This window comes from Lonchura striata, chromosome 4 (assembly GCF_046129695.1).
Source record: "Lonchura striata isolate bLonStr1 chromosome 4, bLonStr1.mat, whole genome shotgun sequence".
In the NCBI taxonomy this organism is placed as follows: Eukaryota; Metazoa; Chordata; class Aves; order Passeriformes; family Estrildidae; genus Lonchura; species Lonchura striata.
Window position 1 is genome coordinate 37580329 of NC_134606.1, and position 27501 is coordinate 37607829.

General features: G+C 37.9%; 1 protein-coding gene and 1 long non-coding RNA gene across 2 annotated transcripts in view; one reads left to right on the plus strand and one right to left on the minus strand.

Moving 5' to 3' along the window:
• Positions 1-27501, minus strand: part of PALLD (palladin, cytoskeletal associated protein) — a 186221-nt gene that overhangs the window by 3830 nt on the left and 154890 nt on the right. The window contains exons 12-20 of the mRNA XM_021555592.2: positions 20759-20894; positions 18298-18399; positions 17708-17758; positions 16096-16317; positions 11093-11242; positions 7278-7372; positions 2138-2270; positions 954-1161; positions 81-246 (exon numbers count right to left, since the gene is read on the minus strand). Coding sequence (XP_021411267.2) covers positions 81-246; positions 954-1161; positions 2138-2270; positions 7278-7372; positions 11093-11242; positions 16096-16317; positions 17708-17758; positions 18298-18399; positions 20759-20894 — 1263 coding nt within the window. The remainder of the gene's footprint in view (positions 1-80; positions 247-953; positions 1162-2137; positions 2271-7277; positions 7373-11092; positions 11243-16095; positions 16318-17707; positions 17759-18297; positions 18400-20758; positions 20895-27501) is intronic.
• Positions 1281-3574, plus strand: LOC110484732 (uncharacterized). The gene is made up of 3 exons (XR_002467801.3): positions 1281-1592; positions 2176-2292; positions 3289-3574. It is a non-coding gene; the product is annotated as an uncharacterized LOC110484732 (long non-coding RNA).

Genomic DNA, 27501 nt, shown 5'->3' on the forward strand with positions numbered 1-27501 from the left:
GTGACCTTTTAGGTTTTTGTTTTACAGTATAAATCATCATTGAAGTTACACATGGGGAGGTAATTCTAAGTCAGTCTAACCTCACTCGGTCAGTGTTGTATGTGAGTGACTCATTCTCTTTCTTCCAAAATATCTGAGGAGATGGCTCCCCTGAGATTCGACACTCCAGTCGCACTGGGAATCCCTCAGTCACACCTGTGTTTTGTAGCTTCTCTATAAACACAGGTGCTTTTTGTACTTCCTTAGCTGTGAAAATAAAGATTGCAGTTATGTTGACATTTGTCTGTGAAAACATAGCCTTTCTTTCAGCAGTGTGCCAAAAACAATTCTGAAAGACCTAAGTGGCAGGAAACCTAAGTGTTGTCTTCATTAATCATGAAGCTCAGCCCTGGTTCCTCTGAAGAAAACAGTCCCATCATTATTTTAATAGGGGGGAAAGTGAGTGCTAAAAAGCTGAGTATTTCCTAAAATAACTGAAATGTAGAGCATGACAACTAGATAAACTGGCTGCACTATGCTTGGTAAAAAGTCCCCCATATTCCACAAAAGCATGGACTTTTAACTGAACACAGAACTGCTCTACCAGAAGTCTGCATTGGCATTAGTCTGATGTGTTGTGAAATGCACAAGGCATTCCAACTGGCTGCCCAGGGGTAGACATGGGTCTGCACAGATTGTCATTACAAAGAAACATCCAGGGAAATAGTCTGGTTTGTGGCCCACGGCCAGCGGCCCCTTTTTCTTAACTGTGTGCACAGACATTTAAATGCCAGACAACTTATGCCACAACATAACATGAATAGCTCACCTATAAATATACCATACTTCTGTCACTGCCAGGTTTCCTTATTTTACCCTCCACCCCTCAGTGTGTCACTTGACATCATTCATGTTTGCTTTTTTCATGCTATCCTGGCAGTGCTCAGGCTGAAAGCTTAGCATGAAGATGTTACCTGCAACAGTGAGCTCCAGGCTGAATGAATTTTCACCAGCTCGATTGCTGGCAATGCACGTGTAGATTCCAGCATCTCTGGATGTGACTGGTTCTATGATCAAGGAGTGCACCCCGTTCTCACGCACCAACATTTTGTGAGAGCTGTCAGGGCGAATTGGTCTGCCATTAAGTTGCCAGCTTAAGTCTGGAGTTGGTAATCCACTAACCTTGAGTGTAAAAAGAACAGTGGGAAATTGCTTTAGCCATGTGAAACACTAGAGGAGTCATGACTTGTTTCTTCAGGGAAGTTTGGTTTGGTTTGCTACTGCAAGTGTACCAAAAGATTTAAAGATCTAATTCTGTCCTGATATATACATTGAGTCAGTTGTAGTCATTTACTTAACTTTCTGGCCAACTCCCTAAATTCCATGATGTCTTATGGGCGCGACTGAAAAAAGATCAGTGTGTAGATAGGCTAGAAGCTAAATAATAATACATTGCAAAACAAAAGGCAGGGTGACACCTTTTGTCTTTTTTATTGTTTCCTCTTCAGGTGGAATGAGAAGATACTCCTTTCTAGATTAATTTATTGGAAAAACTGCAGACAAAAAGATGTTAGCTGACTAACTACTGACCTCTGAAGTTGCATTCCACTGAGGTATGCCCTAGTGACAGCACCACCTGCACTAGTTAATGCTTGGTCTGTGTGGACAAGTTGTGCACTCTTGAAAGCTACGCCACTTGCTGTGGGGACTCCTTCAGAGCAAACAGCTTCTTCCAAATAGGTCAGCATAAAGTAAACAGAAGTCACCCAAGCCTGAATTATTTCTGCTCAGCAGACAAAAATCAGGTTTATACTGTTTAAAACTTTTAAAAGGGGGTTTAAAACTCAAGAAGTAAAAAGACTTAAAATGTAGAAACACATTGTCTTTATAGTGTGTGCTTCTTCCGTCCACACCCCAGCGTAGCTGAATTCTATAAATCAGTTTACTGTGAGCTCTAAGATTTGCCTGAAGCACTTTCATTGGAGGGAAGGGAAACTTTTATTGTCCACTTACTCACTCATAAGCAATGAGATTAATTACCCTGCTAACAGGCACCGAAACTGCCAATAGGCAAAATTGCTTTGAAAAGAAACCAATGTGGTTTTTGAGTCAGCTGATGTTATCAAAAGGCTCCTGCTACCCTTTGCATGACACTTGCCTTGCAGTCCATCCTACATAGTTTTCCTTCTTGAACAGTCAGGTCTCCTGGAGCCTGCAGAAAATGAGGCCGGAAGAATCGTTCCTGAATTGGTTCATTTTCATCACCACTGTCCCTTGATCGAGATCGTGGTCTTAAAATAACATGAAATAAAGGTAAATTATTTTTTTTTCTCTGCTAAGTCAGAACCATAATCATGTGATATAAGACTGGTTTGAATTTTAAATCATTATCATAATCGCCCCATATTTACACACATGCACTAGTAGCATTTGGCCAGACTGTGTTAATTATGACACTGCAGTTATTTAATTACTTTCATTTAATTCCCATCTTGTGATAAACTGTGACCTATAATATTGCTACAGAATGATGGCTTGTAATATTAATTTTATGAATGACATATTTTTGTTTAGTCTTTAAATCACTGAAATACAAATAAAACAAGTTGCCAAGCCTTGGCATGTAACTTCAGTTCCCCATTTTTACTGTCCTGTGTATTTAATCCACTCACTGTTGCTGATTACACCAGAAGGTACATGGGCTGTTCATTAATCAGGGTTCCCTTTCAGCAAATAACAGCAGCTAAAAGCTAACTCATGTCAATTGACAAGAGACCTTTCACATCAGACATATCTTCTCTTGTTTTGCACTAGTGAAGACTGTACAGAAAATTCTGTGTATTTAATTGCTATGGATATATTTATTCCTAATTTAAAAAGTTTTTTTTGTATGAGATACTCTTGAATAATTTCAACGCCACCAAACTGTGGAATTGAAACAATGAGAATTTCAATTGTGAGAAATAGGGCGAATAACTTTGGTTGCTAGCTTTTTGGTTTTTTTTTTTTTTTTTTTTTTAACATAAAGGTATGATAAACAGTTTGATAAATAATAAAAAGGAAAGAAAAATAACTCCTGTCCCCATACACAGTATCAATCACCTTAAGCTTCCATTATACCATTTAATCAATTTCCAGCATTGGCTAGTGTTCTCTTTTAATTTAATCCATCAAATCTTTTTTTTAAGTGATTTCTCATTTAACTAGATTTTTGTTTCTATTGAAATTAGATTATTCAATTTGTGTGATTTAGTAATCAAAGAATCTTGAAACAAAATTTTATGTCCATTTTTGTCCTTGCCTGATCAGGTCCAGTGGGCTCCATTCTGGAGCCAGCTGCTGCCTACAGCAATATCCTGTGTAAAGAAGAGGAGCTACTCAAATGTCCTCCAAAGACCTCTTTTATCAATGACACATTACAGTAAAATTCTCTTATTTGAATCCTACATCCTGTTAACTTTTGCCAGTGTTTCTGTTTTGGCTGCTGTTTGCAGTGTCCATGCTGCAGTTCAGGTGCCCATATGCATTTTCTACTGCCCAAGGTAATTTCTCCAAGTCAAAATAATCTCAATAAAAAAGAGCCTAAACCCCTCAATGCTTACACTTGCAAAACAAGATGCTGTTCTACTGCATGGAGGAGGAAGACTCCAGCTGCATGCTGTGCTTCACTGAGGCTGCAGTTAATTAGAGTTGCTAGAATTTGATTTATTTTGCCCTGCTCTGTTGTTGCCCTTTTCTCTGATATTGCTGTGTTTGGATTGGCCAGGCATCACCTGTGCTATGGTATTCTCTTATTAATAGCTCAATGTTGACTTTTTAATGATCATCACAGTTATCTGACAGCTATGGAGATATAAAGGCAAATGCAGGGGCTGGGGGGGCTTGTGTAGCTATCCAGTCAATACTGCTTAATAACGTAGGACTGGATACTGAAATGGGAACACAAAGTGATATCTCTGCACACACTAAGAGCTCACATAACTCTTCAGGTGCCTAAATCCATGTCTGGAGCACCTCATAGTTTTTGCCATTGAACATGTCTAAAGCTACTTCAGTAAGTCAAACATGGTAGCTCATAAGCAACTCTAGGCTTTAATTGGTGAGCTCCTGATAGGTTTTAGAGACATAGATGCCTCATGCAGGTAGATGGCATGGAAGATGGAGAGCAATAAGGAAAAAGTGTACTGATATTGTTTGGTGATGAGTTTTGCAAGACCAACTAGAAATTAAGGTATCTAGTCAAGTGAGTGCTGTACAGTGCAAGCAACTTGAGCAAAATCTGCCTCCTCATTACTGATAAGCACGCTGTTATTAAGGTGCCAACAGAGTACAAGTAACTGATGCTTTGTACAGTTTTGCGAAGCTGAGCCAAACTGGTGAACTGGCACCACAGATGTGTGAAAGCCAGCATCTCACTGCTGCAGCTGCAGGAAAGGGCAGCACTGGCCAAAACTGGGAGGTGTGTGTGGGGAGAATTTATGTTAAATAAAATGGAAAGCAAAGAAGTTAAGAATTTGTGAACACAGATGTTCCTTTTCTACCTCTTTGTAAGTTTACCCTAAAATCATAGACTCTTTTTTTAAGCCTTTGCCTTGAGAGGTGAAACTAGGGTCATTTCAATTCTAAAACATGTTATGGTTTTAAACAAATAATGAAATGAGTAGAGCCTAGTAGCTTCAGATGTCTAAGAAGGACAAATTGCAAAAGATTGGAATAACTTGGATTCAATGTGGGCTCTTTGGAGTTGCAATGCAGCCATCACATTGCGGAGATTAGTTTCAGAAGAACTGACTTCATGTACTAAATGTGTCCAGGGGAGACTCCACGGGTTGGTACAGTACAATGCACTGGGAATTTCAGTGAGTAAGAAGATGAAGACTTTATGACTGACCATATGGTAATGATCACTAATTTGGAATAAAGGAGATTAAGTTCAAATTAATCCCCTAATTGAGAGCAGGGTAATAGGAATGTTTAGTTTCTAAATCTTCTTTGAATCTCATATATTTTATTATTTATTTTGGACTCTGGCTGCCATGCTTAGGTGACACAATGTTTATTTAGCACCTTGTCATTTAAGGGATTGAGTCCAAGCTTTGTGCACATACGAAAATTCAAAAGTGGCTACCCAAATCAAGTGATACTAAGAAAGAGATGGTTGTCAGCTAGGCAAATTTCAGAAAAATACATTAAGAGAAAGAAATAAAAAAGAAATAAAACCCCAGAGTTCTGCCAAAACACATTCCGTAAGAGATTAAATATATCTCAAGAAAAAGCCTGTCAACGGTGTAACAAGTAATAAAGTTCATTAAGCTCATAATTACGCTTGTAATAAAAAAAAAACAAATGGATTGGTTACTCTCAAGCAGAAAATCTTTTAGAAATAATATTGTAGTGCCATAGGAGTATTACTTACCAAAGGTCAATGGCAATAGACATGACAAATACCACAGTATATGGGGAAAAGTAATTTGGGATACTACATTAGAAAAGCCAATGGCAGGAGTCTGTTATAGGAAGGTTTTATGTGCTCCCATTTCAACAGTCTCGGGTGAACCCTTCGGTGGGCGTAGTGAGAACTGTCCCTAAACAGAGATTCTGTGCTGAATGCTTACAGAAACTGCTTTTCCAAAGCAATGATAATGGGATAAGCCCTTCACATGGTTATTTTACAGGAAATAAGAATCCCCAATAATTGCCCTGATTTTAATTAAACTGCTGTACAGAAATCCCTTATTTCTAATTCATTACTCACTGGAGACCCAATCCAAAGCAGTAGTGGCTGTTTGAGTGCCTGTCTCCGTTAGGAAATAAAATACCAGCCAGAAGTGGTCTTGGACTTTGAATGCATTTGGAGAGATTGGAAAGAGCTTCCTCCATTATTACCTGAGGGTTCTGTCCCTCACAAAAAAGAGACACACACATTTTGTCCTTCAGGAAGCTGCAGGAATGGCAGCTGCTTGATGCTTTCACCCCTACCTACCTTCCCATTGTCTTTGCTTTTAAAGGTCTTTCTCCTTTGTTACCCCGTGTGCACTGACTTTTTCAGCTGAAGCCTGATTTTTTTGCCTTCAGAGGTTAACGTGGACTTTCCATTTTTACCCATTACCTGAAGGTGCTAAGTACATTAGTGACTGGAAAGGCTATAGCAAGTGGTTCTCACAGTGCAGCCTGGCAGGATATTCCCCTCCAGAGGCACTCTGAGCTTTGGGCTTAACACAAGGTGACATACTGCAGATGGAGTTGGTGGCCATCCCAGAGAAATGCTGGGAAATGCTTTCAGGGTTGCAGTTTGTTCAGTGCAGGAATAAGACTGGCAAGATCTTTTAACCAACCAGCCTCACTTCCTAATACTTCATAGCTACCAAAGGGGGGAAGAAAGCCTGTTTTACATGCAGTACTTCTACATTATATACTAGTACCAGTACTAACTGTTACAGAAATCCTTCCCTGGTTGTACACTGATTGTGTAATTGCATGTCCTCTGTATATTAGTAAACTCTGCATATTAGTTGGGCAATATTGAGATTCTATGGCTGTTGGAAGCATTAAGCAAAACACATGCCTTATTACAGCAGAATCCAGAAACCAGAGCTCTCACACTGCCTTGAAACAGTTCTGGTAACCAAAATCAACTTTTTTTGTATTATCTAAAGCTGTCTAAGCAGAACTAAGCAGCCTCATAAATGCTTTGGGCAAAGAAAAAAAAAATACTTGAAGGGAAAATTCCCTTCTATGGTCCAAAAACATAACGCAAAGCTTCGTATGGGAATAATTGTAAACTCACCAAAGATAAGTTTAATACTTTATTTCTGACTCATAATTCCTTATAAGAACCTAAACTGAAATATTAAACACTGAAATTCTAAAATATTTCTAATGTAAATCTGATAAACCTCTTTGGCATGCAATTAAATGAACACTTACTCGAAGCTGCAGAAGATGACGGTTCCTGGCAGAATCCTAATCACATGAAATATTTTTAAAACGCCTAAGTGACAAGAGCCTTCCCAACAGCTGATAGTGTAATTTGAGATACAGAGTAACTAGTGAACACCACAGAAAAAGGAGGAGGAGGCAGGGAAATTTAAAGATATTTAAAAGTCATGTCATTTCAGAGATTGCTTATACTTCTGAGTGTGCAAGTTCTGCAGCAATTTTCATACAGCAGAAGTCACATTTCTTCCTGAATGCTATGCTTTTAGCTTATTTGCTTACCTCACATGCTTTGCCTTACCATAGTTATTTTGCAAAATCCATATTATTAAAAGAAAAAGAAAAAAAAAAGCATCAAATACCTTCTTATGTGAGGCTGACCTGAAGGTGACCAAGGACTGCGGCCTCTTTGATTTACAGCTTGAACCATCAGCCTGCCCGTGCAACTTACTCTGCCCTGTTAGGATGATAGAGAGAAGGAATATTAAAAGACTTAAAATGTGTTATAATAAATGTTCAATCTGATCTGTGTTTTTTTTCCTACCCATTTCATCAGCTTTCCAATCTTAACACAGAACAGACTGGAATGACTGTGACTATAATACGTTATTTTTTTTTTTTTTTACAAGACTGTTCATACCACTGGCAATCAAGTTCCAAGTTATTATTGACTGTTATTGATGTGGGCAGGAGGTTTCCTCTGTGTGTGGCAAGTGGGCAGAATGACAAGTTCAAGGTTCTGAAGATGGCCCATGGTGAGTGCTGGCAGTTAACAACAGAGTTGCTGCCTCCAAAGTGATCTACCTGATCTGGTGGGCCCAAAACTCAAAAAAACTCTCATAATGTGAAAGCAAAAAGAATGTGACAGAAACCTAACAAGTCCTCTCTGCAGACTGAATCTGGTTTGAGGAATTGCACTGAAAGGCACAGCTGTGCTGCTGGACAGTGGTGATAATTCAGGTTATTTTCAATGAATGGTAAATAAAACATGGCTTTGGTGTATTTGGCCCCCTTTTCTCTTTTACTTGGTGTTTTAGAAAACAGGTTCTCCACCACAAGTACTGTTCCTAACAGATTTGGGATTGGACTGCCCTGTAAGGGGTAAAAGCATCTAGTGGTCCTAATAAATAACTAGGCTGGTAGCAGTGAAGCAGCATCCACATCAGCTTTGCAGTGTATTTCAGCTTTAAGCTGTGAGCTCCACACTCAGGTCTCCCAGCATAAAAGTGACAAATAATTTTATCACAGTACTTGCAGGGCTGCAAATAACAGTTCTTTAAGAACTGTCAAAGCCCATCAAAAAACAATTTCACCATGCTCCCAAGCAGCAAACAGAAAAAAAATTGTTCAAATAGCAACAATTTTTGTGTTCACTTAGAAATGAAGTCTGTGTCCCACTTCTATTCCCATGACCCATTTAGTCAACAAGTAAAATCCCTGCATTAAAATAAGGCATTGTGCAAGACCCACAGCAATTCTTTACGTAAAAGCTTTTTTCCCCCATTATGTTACAAGACCATTGAAGACATCTGGAACAAATGAATTTGTATTTTGGGTACCACTACATATTAATATTTTTCTGGCAGGTGATGAATACACATAGTTTGGGATCATTTCTGCATATCTCAGTACATGATTGGTGTCACAAAGAGAAGCACAAAGGGCAGTAAGGAATTTGGATAGGGAAGATTAAGCAGGAAGCTGAAGATTTTAGAAAAGTCACAGGATGAAGAGGATGGAAGCAATGAGTGGGAAGTAATTCATGAGATGATGTTCTAGAAACTAAGGGAACTCCAGCCTGAGGACTGTGGGTGTGTAATGCACAGAAGCAGAGAGAATAATAACTAAAGGCCTAAATCAGGCAAGGTTTTGTGTTTGCCTAGGCCCAGGGTCCATTTGCTCTGGATTAACTTCTAAGGCAAATTTTACAGCAAACCCCAGTGGTGTGTCAGAACTTTAATTCCAGTTCACTGCACTTTACGCCGTGGGCAATAGGGCCTGCTGTGTTAACTACCATGGACAATCTCCAGGGTCTATCAACAAGGCATTTTACACACATAAATCCTGTTATGTTAGCCCAGGTCATGAGATGGCATGGACTGGCAGAGCTTTAATGAACTGAATCCTTTGCTTTAATAAAACCAATTTCTATCAGCTGAGAACACATCTTTTGCTTTAGAGTTTGGTGATTCCAATAGCAGTGACCAAACACAGCAACAGCCTAGCAAATATCTACCAGTCCATCAGAGTTCTGATGTGAGCTCCCTTATATTTACGTACTTCGCATTCTTAAGGAAAGGTTGCCAAATTTGCTTAAGTTTGTGAGAGCTTTGAGACGTGGACAACTTTCCATTAGAATTGAGAAGACTTTGCCAAAAGTATTCCACTCAAGATGACATAAAAGAATTGGAATCCAGATCTTTTGAGTGTGAAAGGCTAGTACATTAACTCACAGCCCTTCTTTGCCTCCATTGTACTGTTAAATGCATAGTAAAAGCAAGCAAATAGTGGAAGAGATAAGTATGTTTGCTTGGGAATTACACTAGAAAGGAGGATGCTTCTGGTTCTTCTCCAAAGAGGGGAAAAAGGCATAAGCACAAGTATTTTATCATTTAACAAAGCTGCTTTTTCAAGCTCCAAGCTGGGAACCACACCAATCCAGCTCATTTTAGTGCATCCAAAAACCCACCAACAAAACGGTGCCATCAATGACCAGAACTGGTAACCTGGGTCACTGTTATGTCATTAAATGAGTATTATCCAGAACAACAAATGCTCCAAAGTAGGCTGTAAATATTCAGGGACAGAGTACAGTGCCCAAACACAAAGGCAATTTGTTCACCAAGTTCTCTAAGACTTTGGATCACACAGTAACACTACGCAGTGAAACTCTGTGCATGCACTGAGACAACACTTAAAGGAAGATGAACAGGAACATTTCTTACCTTGAGCATGCATATATTTTTAAACCTGTTGTGAAATTTTACTGTTTAAATGGTACCAAGTTTTGCAACAATGTCATCTATGTGTAAAAGCTCCCAGCTTGAACAATTCCATGGCCTTATGCTATTTCATTAATATTTCTTTTACTTATACATGTAGAAATAATAATTAAACCAACTATTTAAGCACTGGAGTTCATAGAATCTACCAAAAGCTGCTCTCTGTGCATTGCCTGTGTATACAGCCCTTTATATTCACAAGCCCTCTGCAGTATGAGCAGGACTGGCAAGCTGAAGAGTGAGACAAAAATGGCAGTGTCATGCTGAGTAACCTAGCAACATGCATAACAGAGCACAACACTCCTGCTTAGATTAAACTCTGTCTCAGTGATACAGTTTGTTATTCTACAGTGTGATTCTGCTTGCAGGCCTAGTCTTGGCAAGATATTTGGCACTACAGAATAAAATAATTCATTACATCCCAAAAGTTATGTTACTGCTTTGCTTTCTCATGTATAACTCTTTCCCCTCAATTTGCTGTGGTGTAGGAAAAGTGGATTGAAAAAGCTGTTTCCATAGGATGAGTGACCTGTAAGTTTGGCTATGTCGAATGAACTAGTGGGTTTCTGCTGTGTACCTCAACTCTTGTATTAAATCTGCAAATAAAAAATGGCATTGTTAAACCAGTAACACTCTTGTATTTCAGAAAAGCACTGTTTAAGATCAACACAGGACTGCTACATAATAGTGCTAGATTTTTTTTTGCCTTAGAAACTTGCAGTCTGCCTAATGTAAGCATGTTGAGGTGTGATATACTCCCACTCATTTAAAAAAAATTGTCCTCAGTCAGTGAGTAGGGTGAACAAAAGAAAATTAAATCTCTGGACTGGGTTACTTCTGCTGGTAAACTGGATTTTTTTTCTCCCTTTATCTGCTATCTGTGCTTAGTTAGAATACTGAAATATCAGCTGAAACAACTAGTGTAAGAGTAATTAAAAAATTATACCCCTCCCCCTGAAACCTCAAACCATAGGAAAAAAAACTACTGTTGAGTTGCTAATCTCTTGGAGATAGAAAGATCCCACCCTACTGATGCAAGATGAAAACAAAAATCTAACTTGCATACTTTATGGTGACTTCATCATTTAATTAAATCATGCATATGAGAGATGAGATAGTTTTCTGAAGATTTATGTCCAGAAGGATGTTTGTTCTGGAGCCAAACCTTCATTTACCTGTGGGTTAGCAGCCATAATAGTGTAATTCCCATCATCATCCAGGGTGGAGGCTGCAGTATGCAGTGAGCAAGTTCCATCAGGTTCTCTTTGAATTCGGTAGTGATCACTTCGTTTAGAAATTTGCTTCCCATCTTTAAACCAATAGATCTGCAGGAAAAAAAAATAAAAAACAAAGCACAGCTGGTAAGAGGTGGGTGCTCATTGCCATAATTTCTGATTTAATAGCACTAACAAAATTAACGGCTGAAAAACTCTCTGGTAAGTAGTAAAAGAAAACTACTTTGATCAACTCCTCATTCTATGAGTCACTTTCACTAACAGTTACAAGCTTATCAGTGGTCCAAAGAAAAACGATTTCCAACAAAACACAGGTGCATGAGGGCTGAGCATTTCAGGAACTGAAACTAAACGTCATTACAAAGAAGAGATTACTGATTTCAGAGATTACTAATTTTACATTTATTTTGCTTAAATCTGAAGAAGTCGCAGAAAAACTTTGAGAATGCTTTTGCTATCTTTTCAGAAAATAAAAACATAAATAAAAAACCCAAGATAATGATAGGCTTAATTAATTCAGTGATGAATAAAATAGAAGCAATGATCTCACTGTTGAAACATCCGTTTTGTCTCATCCATTACGCTGACTGGACTGGACCAAAATGCCAGAGGGGATAGAGCTGCTCCCGCTGGCAGTGTGCAGCTCAGTGTGTGGAGGGGCCAGCTCAGTGTAATGACATACTCAAACCTAACAATGTCACCCCGGCGTGACAGGCCAGCTATGCAAGTGGACAGCTTTGCAAAGTAATAGGAAATACTTGAAAGCAAAGCAGCGCATCGATATCCGTTAATAACTGCATGCCAACACCAGCACAGCTCCAAGCTGCACAGAACAGTTACTTTGGCTATCAAACAGAGGGCTTTTCCAGTACTTTTGATACATAATTTTATTCTCTGGCTGACCCAAGATACACTTTCAGTAAGCCAAAAAAAATGATGTATGCAGGATAATATCTTACAGTAATCCATGAATTACACACACACAAAAAAAGTACTTTTAGTGCCTCAAACTTGAAGGGAAAAAAATTAACCGAGCTTTCAGGGTTTGTTTTTTTTTTAATATTATAATAATAAAGTAAAATCCCAAACTGTTATCTGTTGGAATGAAAAGTAAATGTTGTGTATACATGAGCACACACAAAGGAATATCTGAAAAATGTTATACTAGGAATGCTGTACTGAGCTGCCCAAACCCATATTTAAGTAGAATATTATTTACTTGTTGTTTCTGAAATGTGTCCTACACACAACATCAATTGTGTTCAGCATTTGAGATGCTTGTGCAGATACCTACACCATTTTTAGGAGGCCGACTCATTCAAAGTACAACTGTATTTGTCCTGGTCCTACTGGGACTATTTAGCATGAGGAAAATAAACATTTTTCTCTGCCTCATTCTTGAAGTGGGAATTTAGATCTTAAGAGTGAGGAAAGGGTGCTGGCTTTCTAGTAAAAAATGAAGTGACAGTGCAATGTGCAATTCCATTCCTGATACAGCTTAATCTGCTGGGTTCTTCATATGTGCCAACATTTCAAAGCTTGAAATTCACTCACTTGGGGCAAAGTTAAAGGTATACTTTTGAAATTCGCAAAAAGAATTGAGTTTTTTTTGGTGAAAATCAGTGAAAATTTTCCTTAAAAATTTATTATTGTGTGTGATTTTTACATTAACAAGCATTATGCATAAGTTGAAATGACTTCATTTCCTCAATAGCTGGTTATACTTGTTTCCCATTTTGTCTGTCAGCAGCATTGCAGAGACTCTGTGGCCTGAACAAAAGATTTAGTCATCTTCTTGTTTGCTGACAGAGCACTTACTGGAGATGTAAGAGATATTTGATCACTTATACACACATGCTAATGGGTGTTAAAACAACATTGCTGCAAAAAATTAGTTTTAACTTGCATGCTTTACATGTGTCATAATGTTGCTTGGAAATCTACTGCATTAAGCAGTAACAGTACACTTATTTAATAACAGTACACTTATCAGAAATATCAAGAGACATGCATGGAAATACACACAAATATTAACTGAACCAGCTAGCCAAATATCATGTATATGTTGTCCAAAACTTATATCGACTCAGTTTAAAAGCATTAGCATCCCATATGAGCAATAAATTCTTAATATAACCTTTATCTTACATAGAGTTAATAAGTAAAACAGTACCACTGCAGGAGACAATGGCCCTTGCAGTGAAATATTTTCTTTCTAGGATAACTTTCAATAAATGTACCATTAAACTACGTAAGCACTGAACACTGCATCTGCATTGCTTTTATTTGCACCAGATTTTCAGAAACCGGTGTGTAATGAATAGGAATACAATGGTATGCACAGTACAAAGTGGGGCTTGATCTTGAGCAGCACAAGAATTTTTAATCACCAAACATTATATTCAACAATGTGAAGAGGGAGCAGTATGAGATTTATGTAACATTTGTGTCTCAATCAACCTCTTGTATGGCATCATCTTAATTCTGAGGAGAAATAATCCCTTAAAAAGAAGTATTCGATAGTCTCTCCTGTAGCACCATAGGTTTCTCATTTCAATAAGAAAATTGTTTTACATTACACCAAAGAGTAGGCTCAGATTTAAAAAGTCATATATATGAAGACAGAATTTGCACATCAGTATTCAATTTACATGGCATGTTCAGGGGAAAAAATAATCAAGCCAATAACTCCGCTTAGAAAAATCCCTTGTAATGAATGCCAGATTTTACAAACACTACAGTCCTTCCCAAAGCCATTCCTTGGCAGACCTGACAGAATACTATGAAGGGAGGAGCTTCAAGTTAGTAAATTATTTCCAGCTTTTCATTTGCCAGAGCAAAAAAAGTATTCACAAGCAACACACTTCCAGCTTCAGCAAATGACAGCAGAAGGGCAGCCCTCAGCCACTGAGCTTTTCAAAACTGCTGTCTTGGAATGTTCTGGCAGATGTGGGGGAGATACTGCCTTGGACATTTGTGAAGCCTGGCTAACAAGTAGCCATACAACAGGACTGAGATTGGTTCCATCCCAAGCAATTTAACAAATTACACAAAGCATCTGCGAGTGAATGGAACAAAGAGGAGGAGTTCCAGGTGCAAGAGCAAATCACTTCTTAATGTGCAGGCTTTGACACTGCAGCAAAACAGAACATCTCTGTGACTCACAGGGCATTCACATGGGATGCTCCTCTGTAAGGGCATGCTTTAGGGGAAGTGCTAGGAATGTGGTTTCTTGGCTGTGCAATCCTTATCGCCCCAGTGAGGGAAAGACATCCCCTTTCATCCGCCTTAAATCAGACAGAGAAACTACACCTTAATTGGAAACTGTGGAAATTAGGGAATGGTGAAGTTGACTAAGGCTGACTCATAATAGGTCATCTAGCAACTTAGTCATAAGCCTCAGGCAGAAAGAGTATCTCTGCACACACTGCACTTCTGTCAGCAACAGATCCATTTGCATTCCACCCTTGTTCAGCACAACAGACCTATGGTCATCTCAGAAGTAATCTTAGACATGAAAATTTGGTTTCAGTCAGATTGGGCTTATCTTCTCAGTGTGTGTGTCTTCAGTTTGAAGCAGGAGTGCTTTTTTGATATAAGTATACTGATCAACCCCACTTTGCAATGGTTCACATCATGATGTGCTCTTGAAGCACAGAACTGGATTCCTTTCAGATGAAACTAAGCCAGAAAATGTGCTCCAAGAACTCATCTGCCTCAGTCTGTGGGACGAGATTAGAGCTAGCCTGGAGTAAAACCTTCTGATGTGTGTAGGGATGGATACCTCATTCTAGAGATTTTCTTCCTCTGCTCTCCACTTCTTGCTGATATAGATGTAGCCCTAGCTCTCTGTTGTTCTTCCTCTGCTACCTCATAAAGTCCTTTTTTTTTTTTTAAATTAACAGCTTGTACAGTATCACACACATATATCATTGGGCATATAAAGTCACTTGCATTTCTCTCTGTTTGAAATCCGAAGTACCCATAAAACTTACACTAGATGAGAGATTTGGTTGTGAGTGCTTCCATGAAGGTCTTATATATCAGATAGGGCATCACAGCTCTTGTCTAAGAAGATAAGAGCCGCTGTCCATGAGAGGTCACTGTGAGAGCTGTGAGAACTTCACAGGGAAGACACTGGCTTTGGCAGGGGAGTTGAAGAAGCTGCTGCCTTTTGCCTGCTGCATAATCAGTCACTTGATTGCCAAGCAATTTTTGAAACTGTTGTATGCAACCTATCCAAGGAGGGCATTCTTCCAGACTACTGACATCATGCAGCTGGTACTTTAACATTTGCTACAAGGAAAGGCTTCCCAAGCCCAACCCTCCCTCAGAAGTTCATCATTAAAACCTCACCATCATGTCTCATCTTGCTGTTGGGATATATGGGAGCTTACAGTATTTTATTACGCCTTCTTCTACATTCCAGTAAAATCCAGTCTTTTTAGTGTGTGTAGATGCTGAAGAATGAGAGATACCATGCTGGCTTCTGAACTAAAACCCACGTATTTTTGCATTAGCATGTTACCATGCCTGAACTAATTACCCATGCTAGCAAGATGAGGTGGCTTTTGGGACTCCTATGCCAGCTCATGTGGGGCTTTCTAATATTACACTGCATTCTGTGCCACAAATGTTCCCTGAAGGTAATTCTGAAAATGACAGAAGCTTTCCTTCCAGGTAAAATAATTGAGTAGAACTCTCAGGAGGGAGTAACTGAGAGCAGAAGCCTCATGGTAGCATTTTTTACTAGATTTTGACCAAATAACTCCAGTTATGCCAAAAGAGATTTGACAGTTTATGCCAGATAGGCATCTTTCTTGTCAAGTGTGAAAATCTCCTGTTCCTGTAAAATACAGCCCATAGAGTCCAGAGCCTGATGGTAAAGTACCAACATAGAACTCTTCAGACAAATTCTAGAAATATTTACTGTCTTTTCTTACCTTTGGCTTTGGATTTCCTGCCACTTTGCATGTAAATGTGACTGGCATTCCCTCAAAGATTTTGTAGTGTTTCAGCTTTATCTCAAAATATGGTGACATATTGTTATCAATAGGTTCATCTCCATGTTGCACTTCGTCATCTGATTCTTCCACAGGAGATCTCTCCAGCCTGTATTCAATTTCACTTATCAGCCTTTGCTCAAAGCTGGAGACTTTATATTCCTGTCAAACAAGAGGTAGATATTAGTGTCCGGCTTCAACACATTGCTCAGAAAGATATGTTCTTAATGTTTGGATTTTTTTATTTTACCAATCTTTAACAAGCTATTAAGTTTTTACATATAAAAGGAAACTGTATCTTGTTGAAGAAAAACACTATAATCCATGTCTCCAATAGCTTCCCTATGAAACAATCGAAACATCTGGTATGAGGCAAAAACTGTATTTCATGTTGTCTTAAGGCCTAATTTATAAGGGGAAAGAAACTCATTGGTTGCTTTCTTTCCATTAAAAAAAAAATCCTATAAGAATAAAAGTATTCTGAGGCAGTTCATTAAGACAAAAGGAACACACTAATATTTCCTTGAGGGTACAGACAGATTTAGGGTGGGTTTTGTTTCCAGATGGCTAGAAGACCATATGGTTCCCATCTGCTATTTGCATAGAACTCTACCAGAGGCTGAACCAGAAGGATAAAATTATTTTGTTTACAGTTGCCTGTAAAAATGAGGACAAAAATAAGAGAAAATTGCAACAGTGGCAGTCCATTATAGTTGTTTCCCATTACTCCTGTTGCTATGATGCCCTTTGTGTGGGATCCTCCCTTAGAAACAATATTTACCATAACTGTATTGAAGATATAGCAAGAAGAGCAGAAAGGTTCATCAAGTGTAAAACACTCTGACTTGTTTGAATTTGTTATGATTTACTGATATACACTGTGATTTGCTTTCTTGAACTGTTACTTTCCAGAATTCCTACTTGGAATCTTACTGATAACAGTGATGATGTCAGACTGCAAAATGGCTCAGAAGCAGGAAAAAAAAATTAGTCAATGCTCTTCTCAGTCAGAAGAAATTCAGACACTCTTTCAAATTACCTTTGGCCATTGTCTCTGACCCTTGCTGTATTTAAGACAGAACATGCATTTCATGCTAAGTATCCTTTCACATCCCCATCCTCTGTTGCTGCCTCTGCTCTGAGAATGACATGTTTCTGCCATTGGTTACAGAATTAATCATAACCCTCGATAATTGCAAAAAAATGGAAGAGCAGAGGAATACCTTGTAAACAGCAGATAGTTTTAAAATTTCTTTGTTTCCTGAAGTGTAACATAAAAGTAAAACATGAAGTACATGACACAGTTAGTATCATATCAGTGTATGTTATTGTTACAGCACAAAAATAGTGGAGCACACAATGATTGCTGTTAAACTGTCTACACTCACACAGGCTTCTAGAACAACTTGAACATCCTCATAAATGGAGTGCAGCCCAATTCTCCACAGTTATTAATGATAGGTGACCTCTTGTTATTAACCAAGAGCAGTGGAAGGAAAAGAGGAAAGCAAAAAAAACAGACAAAAAAGATAGAAAAGGTGAAAATTATAACCTTTTGAATATCCATGGGACTCACTAGAGAAGCACCAACAGAGCGAGCTTCCTGCAAGGGTAGAAAAAAGATCAAGAGGCAGAAAGAAGACCAAGAGATATCCATGACAGTTCCTCAGTTTTTATCAGGAGAATGCACTTTGTGCAGCACCATAAGCAAATGAATGCTACACATTTCTGAATAGCAGCTCTGGCATCTGAACGGTGGAGAACGTGTACCTGGCCTTTCAAGCAGACTTTCTGTTGTGGTTTTGGTCTGCACCCAAAAAGTGTCTATTACACAAATAAAGAAAAGATGGTTTCAAGATAGTAGATGCATTTCTACTCTAAGAGACTTAAGGGTCAGGACAGAATAGGATAAACAGAAGAGTTTAAAGCAGAAAGCAGACATTCGAGAAGTCTCAACCTTATGGAAAAACTGAGCAATAGACATGTGATCCTCCAGTTTATTTCACTAACAGATAACATATGACTTCTGTAATCAATAACCACTCTACCTTATTCTTATGTAGGACTTTAATGACAATCAGAGTCTGTAAAAAAGAAAAACTGAAAGGCATTTTTTCCTATGAAATTGTAGTTATGTGGTACCTGTATAGCAGGATCTTCTTCTGGTTCCTGTATATTGAAGACAGTTGCAGCGCTGTCTGCTCCCAGCAATCGACGAGCCATTTTTTCCTCATATGTTAATCTCTGAACAAAAAATAAAAAGGAGATGAGGGAGCAGGCAAAAGAAAGAAAAGTATTATTTCTCCAACTGCAGAGCAGTATACAGTTAGCAATGCTTAAAGTAATGTTGACAAAAGAGAGCAGCAATGTTTCTAACAGAAATTTTCTATCACAGTTTGTAATGCATTTTTTTAGTATTACAAGTGGCTCTTCTGGCTTAAGCAACCCTTGCACTGACTCTGCCATTTGTTTCTATCCTCGTGCCAGGAACTTGGGTAGGAATGAGCAATAGGAACTGCTTAAATCATGGCCATCAGAAGAGGGCATAGCAAATCATCCCAAATCTTTATCCAAGTCATTTTGCTCATTTTTACATTAGAACCACTAGGCAGAAAACACTGCTAAAAATGATAAGGAGATTCTACTCTCCTTGAATATTTTGTCCAAAATATATAAAAATCTATTCTTCAAGATTTTAAAATTTCTATTTTTTTTTTACTCTTTCAGAAATTCAGGAGACAGCTTACAAAAGACAATTTACACTAAGAAGAGAAAACAAGTTAAAGGACAATCTTAATGCATAAATCAATTATTCCATTATCAGTTTTCTTCCTGCATTTACAAATGCATTTCAGACACTTTCTTACACATCAGCATTGCAAAAAAAATGCAAGTTTATGGAAGAGAAACCCATTTCATGGTGAAACACCTCATTTAAAGAGAAAAATGAAAAACAAATGAAGAATGGAAATTGTAAACATTACATCTACTGCACGCTTTCCTTTTAAGAAAACCTAATGTAATTTATTTTTGTCTTAATGTTATATTGCAGCTATACCAGCAGGCTGAAACTCATGACAACTAGGTAGCAGTGTTGTCTCGGTTACAAGCATCTAAGAAAATAATGAACTTTTCTTCTCTTTTGTTTCTTCTGCAGTCACTCCAAGTGTCCATTGCCGTGATTACACATACAGAATTTACCCAAGACAGGAATCTGCAAGGCAAAAGCCTCAAGGGAAGCACCAAAACAGAGTTTACTTAGTTCAAGCTCCCACATCATCTGATCATGGTAATGTTTTTTTTGTTTTGTTTTGGTTTTTTTTTTACCTTGGGCCATGTGGGCATTCTCAGGACATTCCATTCATTTGCCCAGGCCAAACAACTCCCTCACTTTCCAAAATAGGCATTGACAGTCATTCTCAGCCCACTTCCTTGGAAAAAACAGGAACTAATCACTATGACAGTGATTTTGCTTAACTGCTACAGAAAACTGCCAACTGCTGTGCAGTCAATGGGAAAGGTAACAGAAGCAGCAGACACTCTGAACATTCTCCCTATTTCACTCCATTGACTTTATAAGAACCAAAATCAAGCAATGTTGATAGACAGTCGGACTCAATGGTCTTTCTTGAACTACACCACCACAGCTCAGACCTAGTAGCAAACTTAGTAAAATTGTCTTGAGAAACATAAAATTCCACTTCCTTTCAAAGTGACCGAAAGGCACCTCAAGATATTCAGATTTTTTAAAAAACATTTTATTGACAAAAGAGGGGTGACAGTTTACATTTTAAAAATCACTGTCCCCTTAAAAGAAATTCCTGCTTCAAAAATAGTGTCTTATTAACTGTAGAAAATTCTTAGGAAAGTTGCTTCTCATCAACACTGAGAAGGAAGAATTTGGTATTTTATCTTTCATGTGTATCTTAAGTGCATAAAAAGGAACAGACATCTTTGTTGCTGTGCATTTCCATTGCTTGATATGCTCATTTTACCTCATTTCTTGACTCTTCAGGCAGGTCATTAACTCTTGAGTCTGTAAGTTAGTACTATGGGTTATTTCTATTCTACTGGTCAAAATTCTATCGGTCAAAAGAAGCCCCCCAGCTGCAGAATCTAATGATGCCTGATTCCAATTGGGTTGTTTTTCATCATGAACTGCCTTGTACCTCCTCTGATGTCCAGTTACCACCTACTGCTTCCCCCCTTGTCCAGTGGCTGGGCACAAGGTAGAATGAGCCTGGACTGAAAAAGAGCTGTGCATGTTCATCCACTCACTAATGAACAGTCAAAAGCAAATGGCCCTTGAGGCTCAAAAAGTTGTGAGGTACAGACTGTGCAGGCTTCTTATGAAAATTCACCATTTTTGTGACCTCCATTGCTTTGTTAAGTCCAAGTAAAATTGTGAAACAGGAGAAGGAATGATAGAACAAAATGTATGCTATCATTCATTTTGGAAATGCAGCTTTGAAAATTCAGTTTAAAATTATAAATGCATAAAAAGCAATCTACAACCATTATTTTACATGCAGCATGCCTCAGAAACTACCAATGGTGCCCTCTCACTCAGTCCCATTCCCCAGAGGATTTTATGCTTTTATACCGGTTGCCCGTTATTCAAAAGGTCTTCTTTGAAGCGAAGTTTTCTCTCCAAATCCTGAATTACAGCATCTTTTGACCCTTGAATCTCTTCATCTGATGCTATCCTAGCAGTTCTGCCCGTTTTCTTGGGAAATCCCCTGCAAAAAAGTACAAAAAAAAAAAAAAATCATGGGCTTTCCTGAAGACAATTGTATTTAGGAATATATCTGGAATCACTGCTATTAATGAAGAAAACAACATTGTGTCTTTGAAACTAGAGGTCTGACATCTTTCTTTCTATAGTGTCCCTACTAACTAACACTACTAATTCAATGGTTAGTTGAAAGACACACATGAAACTATCCTTTATTTGTGCTTTAGTTAAAACAGCCCTCAGGATTGCTTGGCAATGGCTGTAAACACCATACACTCACAGACAAGCAGCAGCAATAAAGCAAAATGAGAGGAAACATGAAAGAGAAAGCATGGCTAGATAAGTGGGGATGGGGATGGAAGATAAACTAGGTTCCTATGAAGTACCAGTTGAATAAAGATCAGGAAGATGTAAGACAAGGCAGTTAATTATTAATTTCTAATGTTATTTATTAACTAATTCCTTGTAGCAACTTTGCAATAACTGCATAACTGCATGTTTATTCTTCATATCTCTATGAACACATACCCATAAGGTAACATATAAATGTTTTTGCTCAAGAAGGGCCATTCACAGTCTGGGTTACACTGACAAAAAGAACAATCATCCTTGTGAAGCAGTTCTCAGCGGCAAGATTTCCCAGTGGAATAGCAACCATTTAGCAATTCACATTCACAGGGCTGATTTATTCCTCTTACTAGCCTCCAGGATAGGATTGTACTTTCAGCAATTTTCACTCCCATTTTCTTAAGCAGTACAGGAAATTTTATTTTTCCAGACTGCACTAATATTTAACATTTTTCAGTAACATTATGATGGCTTTGTTACTGAAAATGTCCAACATTGGTGGTTTCTACTGGAGATCAGCTGTTCTTAACATAGTTGTGAAGAAATCAGCATTGCTGTCCTATTTGAAACTTGTAGCATACTGTTTCTCCAGTGAAGTCACACAGGATTGTTTAAAACACTGATAACTGGTTCAACATTAGTTTATAGGGTTTTTGTACCTTCAATGAGTAAATCAGGCTCAGCCCCATTACATGGGAATGACATGGAATACATGGAATTGAATCATATAAATAGACAAACTCAGATGACAGATATAGGAAAAAAAATCAGACTAGCATGTAATTGGCAAATTTATTTCTAATACTAAACTTAATAATTTAATTGAGTGCAAAAATTTGAAAGAAAAATCATACAGAGATAACAAATTTTCTTGGCTATTATTTAATTCTATTTTTCTTTGGTTAGAGAAACTTCATTCTTCAGCAAGAGCTTTCAATGGTAATATCTAGCACTAGAAAAAATGAAAAAAATACACATATACTGTCAAAAGCCACAAAGGAATTAAGTGAATAGATGCAGAAGACAATAGTTGGAAACATTCCTAACTAAATCATTTCATATTCCATTGCTGTAACTAAATGCAAAATGTGAAAACAGCTAAGTTCTTGTAAAAAGGACTGCATTTTTACATTAAATCACAGCAGAAGAGCAGACATTTGCCTAATTTTACAGAGACAGAACTATATCCCTTACCCTAGAAATATTCATATATTATTTTACTACCAAGTAAAACAATTCCCTCAGCTTTCAGCTGGGGCTCCTTTTCAATCACAAATAAAAGGCAAGTCTCCTCCACTTTGTTTTGGGCAAGAGACAGGAAAACTGTCCCATCTACAGGAAGAGAAGAGAATGTTAAGAGGCAGGGATAAGGTCTCTTCAAGAAAGAGATGCCTCGATAACTCCAGAAAAAGGAAGACATGGAAGGAAAATGGACAGGAGAAGGTGGGAAGAGTGGATGAGAAGGAAGTATCCCTCAGGAAGGCTCAGCACCTGCTGGAAGGCTGCTGGGCAGGTGCCATCTGTTTCTTCTCTTAATCTTTCCCTTCACCTCCCAGTCCTTAATCACCTAGACCAGCACTGCCATGAAACCAAGTTTTGTCATGTTTTAGACCACCTCCTCCCCAAAAAATTAAAAAGCCCTGAACAAACAACAACAACACTCAAACAAAACAAAACAAACCCAACCCAAAAATCATCCAACTTCAAGTAAAATAGAGTTTTACCAGAAAAAGGCCTGCTGATGGTTGGGACTCAATAAGCTGTAAAGGTGAAATGTACAGTTCACTCAAGTAAGTCACAACAGTGTATGAAAATAATGAACTATGTGCTTGGGAGTGGATTTCAGGTAAAGGATTTTCTGAAGCACTACTGATTATCTCTGAAAACAAAAACCCCTAAGCAAACACATGCATTTTTCACAGGGAAATGAGTACCCAGAGAATTAAAAGTTAATAAGTTCAATATCCATACTAAACACAAAAAAACAATATCACAGTCTATTTCTAAACAATGTAGGATAATAAGAAAATTAAAATTGAACCATGTCAAACCTCATGTTTATTTCTCTGTCAGGCTGCACAGTATGCAGATAGACAACAAGAAGTAGCTTTAATATACTTCAGTTTATGGCTTCTGAGTTAGCTGCCAGGAGCTGCAGTAAGTTCCCTAGTAAATCAGGGAAGTAGAGTCTGGCTGAAATTTCTATGATATGGCTGCATAAAGCTATTCAGTCAGAAAAGGCTGTTCAGAGATAACCAGTGATCTCCTTTTCTATCAAACTGAAATAATATAGTCCAATGAAGCATTTCAAAGAGCTCTGTATACTAAGTAGAGCACTTAGGATTTTGGCTTTAATTGAAAAAGTGAAATCAAGAAACACATTTCTCTAATTGGCTGATGACACAATTTTCAGAGGCTGCAATTCATTTGCAGGTAACAACTCTCACAATAATCTTCATGATTTGTCTAGAGGTATTCTAATGATGAAACTCAGGAAAATGTTCAAAGCATGACAGCAATGCTAGAATTAACATGTTAAGCATCTCTGGAGAATCTATGAGATTATAACTTGGAAAATAACACTAGTATTTCAAAAGGACAAGAAATATAATTCCAGGACATGTCAGCATAAGACATGAAACTGAGCTCTTTTCCTTTATTCCTTGCTATTAGACACGGAATCCAATTTTACCACTGCACTTCAAGAAAAACACAGCAAGCTGAAAAGTTTTAGAACAAGAAAACTACCACATGGTTTTAAAGCATAGCTTTTGTGACAAAGTGTGTCACACACAGAGAGGCAAAAAATTATTGTTTATTTAGTCAGGAAATTAGGAGATTGAAGATAGACAGGCAAATCAAATGAAATGTCAGAAATCAGACAACAGCTGACAACAGAAAATAGCTGGTATTTAATCATTCTTCATGTCCATTGAGGATAAGTCACAATAACTTGAAGAAAAACAGGCCTAGCTTAGACACCAACAATGTAGAACTCTCCTTCCTCTACCCTACGACAGTGACATTTAAACCCTTGAGCAAGTTATGTAGTGAAGCTACATAGGAATTTTATTTAAGAACAAGGTATGCAAATATGATAGCAATGGCCTGGGGATCCAGGGTAACTTTTAACAGGACAGGCAGAGTCCTTTACAACCTTCCAGATCTCTGGTTTTGTGTGAGATGATCCCAAGCTCTGCAAAGTCTGTGTGGAAGTGTCACCCGAGACCTAGTCAAGGCAACTTGCCTGAAAAGTAGATTATCTTCCCTTTATTAAGTATTTAAACAAGGAAGTAGTTGGTTCAAAAATTTAACAATAAAAGTGAGCACTGGTCAAAATTTGTTCAAATACCTTTGGAGAGCTTCTCACTTCCTCTTTCTGTACTATTTTAAATTGGGACAAAAAACTCAAAGCAGTGCATAAGGAAACACAGCTCTTCCTGCAGATGCTCTGTTTCCACCCCCTCTTCAGAATCTCTTTCTCTAAATACATCATACACACATTAAAAACTGTCCAAATAGATACAGGTGTGTGTGTGTGTGTGTGTGTGTATATATATATGCATACATACATACCCCACAACAAGTTAACTCTTAAGACATACATTCTTGGGATGAATTTCAAAATGTCTACAAAGCAATAATAACAGATAAGAGGACTTCAGTAAATCTATCTTCCAAAGCACAGATCCTTTCAGCCTGAGTAATGGTTTACATGGCAAGACAGCCTGGCAGCAAACTTTCTTCAGCTGCTTTTGCAAATATTTTCCACCATCCTTACATGCCCTTATCTGGATGCATTTAGCTCCAAAGATTTGTGTCCTCAGTGACGCATGAGCTTTCTGTCTTCTCACAGGAATAATATCAAACAAAAAAATCTGCCAATTCATTTATGTATTCATATGTTCATTCTTTGCCCAAGGCAAATTTCAGATTTACTGTATTATGCTAGCAAGAGACAGCATATTTCAGGCTACTGACAGCATCAGTCTCAAGCACACAACCATCAACAAAAACGTGCAGAGAAAAGAACAGCCTTGAGAAGTAGTCTGCAACTCATGTGGATTTTAAGCACCTCTGAAATACATATCACCTAAGTCAGTGGGGGCCTGAATCCAGGCGTAGAAAAAAGCATAAATGTCTGAATTCTTTTGGTCAGAAAGGGTGCAATGAAATCGCCAAAACCATCATCTTAATTCGCACAGAGATTTTTGACAGCAAAGATTTTGCAGCCTCGGCTTGGCTCTCCTTAGTTTTGAATATTTGCCCTGACATTTGTTTAGAAAGAAGGCCAAACCAGCAGTACTTTATGTTTTAATTACACGGAGTGCATGCTGGATGAAATTCCCTCTTTTCCTAGGTACCTTTTACAGTGTAAACAAGGGCAACAGGCTGGCTGTTGTTGTCCTTCCAAGAACAAATTCCTGTTTGCAGCCAATATGGCTTAGTTTCACAGAAATCCAAATTAATTCTCTGGTACTGAGGTAATGAACAGTAACTTGATTTTTTTTTTCCCTTTAAAACTAAAGCCTTCCAAAAATACAGCTAATTCCTGCTCACTTCACACATTTTTCACTTACTGTAAAAGCAAAGTTACTACAAGCACTGTAACAGGTCACAAACTTTGCAGCTGCATAATGAAATTGGTTTAGTCTGATCTTGTCATACATACTGTGGAGACCAATGTGATGTTACAGGCATCTGAATTAAGGGATGCCTGAGGAACAGACCTGACTAAGGATGACTTCCAGAAAATGGAACAAATGTAACAAAAGTTCAATTATTTCTACCACCCAATGTTCTGAAACTGTAATTGAAAAAAATAAATCATGTCTCAGCATTGGATAGGGTCAAGACTGACATGAATGATGCAGATTTTTGAACATGTTTGATCCCTCTTAATGTTTAGATAACAAATAGTACAACTCACCTACAAAGTATATGACTACTACCAATTTTTTTTTTCTCTGAAGTTTATGTTTCAAAATGCATTTCTACTCATAAAAAAGAAAAACTATTACTTTTTTATTCCCCTGTTCAGTTCCTTCCCCTCCTGAGCAAGCTATCTCTCTGCCTCATGCTGCACTGGCTACCGTAGCTACATAAGCACCATTTGCCTTTCAAAAGATGTGCATATATTTCAATATCAAATTAAAAATCAAATGCCTATTTTGTAATCTGAATTTCTGATTGTTACCAGCAGTATGCTAGAACTGATGGTCAAGAAGAAATAACTGAAGCACCGACTGCTCCTGAGTGTAGAAAAGGCTGGCACAATCCTCGTAGTCCTGAAGTCTTTAGAAGAACAGGTAGCTATGAGAAGTATATGAAGAAAAAGCTACACTGGATTGGGAAAAGGGATTATATTCAAAATATAAACCAATTCCAGTTGATATGGTGCTACTGATTAAGATCTCTGTAACTATCAAGCATTGTACTTGGCTTGCACATTCACAGATGTTTCTGTGGCATTCAGATCTGTTTAAAATAAGGAAGTTATAAAATTAAGTCCCCTGAAAAGAAAAACCTGCAAACCAAAACAAGCATCAAAGTCATGCTGGGAACAGCCTCTCTTGTCTTTTCAACAGGGAAATACATGTACTAATTCTCTTAGTCAAGTTCACTACCATCTTCAATATTCTTAAATGTCTGCAAATACCATTTTGAAAAAGAACTGGATAAAAAATATCATGAAAATTAATACTTCCAGATGCAATTATACTGTTATTTCGGCTAATGTCTGTGTGTCTCCATGTTACATCCTTGAGCTCTACTTTTACACAGCTTTAATTAATTATATCTGGGGCACAACCTGGATTTCTAAGTTCAAGTGGAACAAACATGCATTCATCATATTTCAGAAAAGCGGATATGATATGTATTTTATGATAATCACATGCACATGCCTAATCAAAAGGTGCAAAAACAAAGCCCCCAAAATGAGCCGTTTCCTAGCACAACCAACAAGAATTGATATCACAGCTAAACCCCCCATGTGGTGGTATTACAGCCACCAATAGTATCCTAGTATCCCAGCTATGGAAAAAAAAAAATTTCAAGAAAATGTAAACAAAAATGGTTTAACGGGCAATTTTGTTAATAGCTTAACAAAATTGGAGGTTGTGAATGAATGCAAACCCTCATATTTTCTTGAATTTTTCCAGTTACAGCAATACTTGTCTTTAGATATGTTTTCCCAATATGTTATCTGGGAATACTTCCAGGTATGACTGAATAGGCAGCAAAGAGAGCTTCTCTATCAG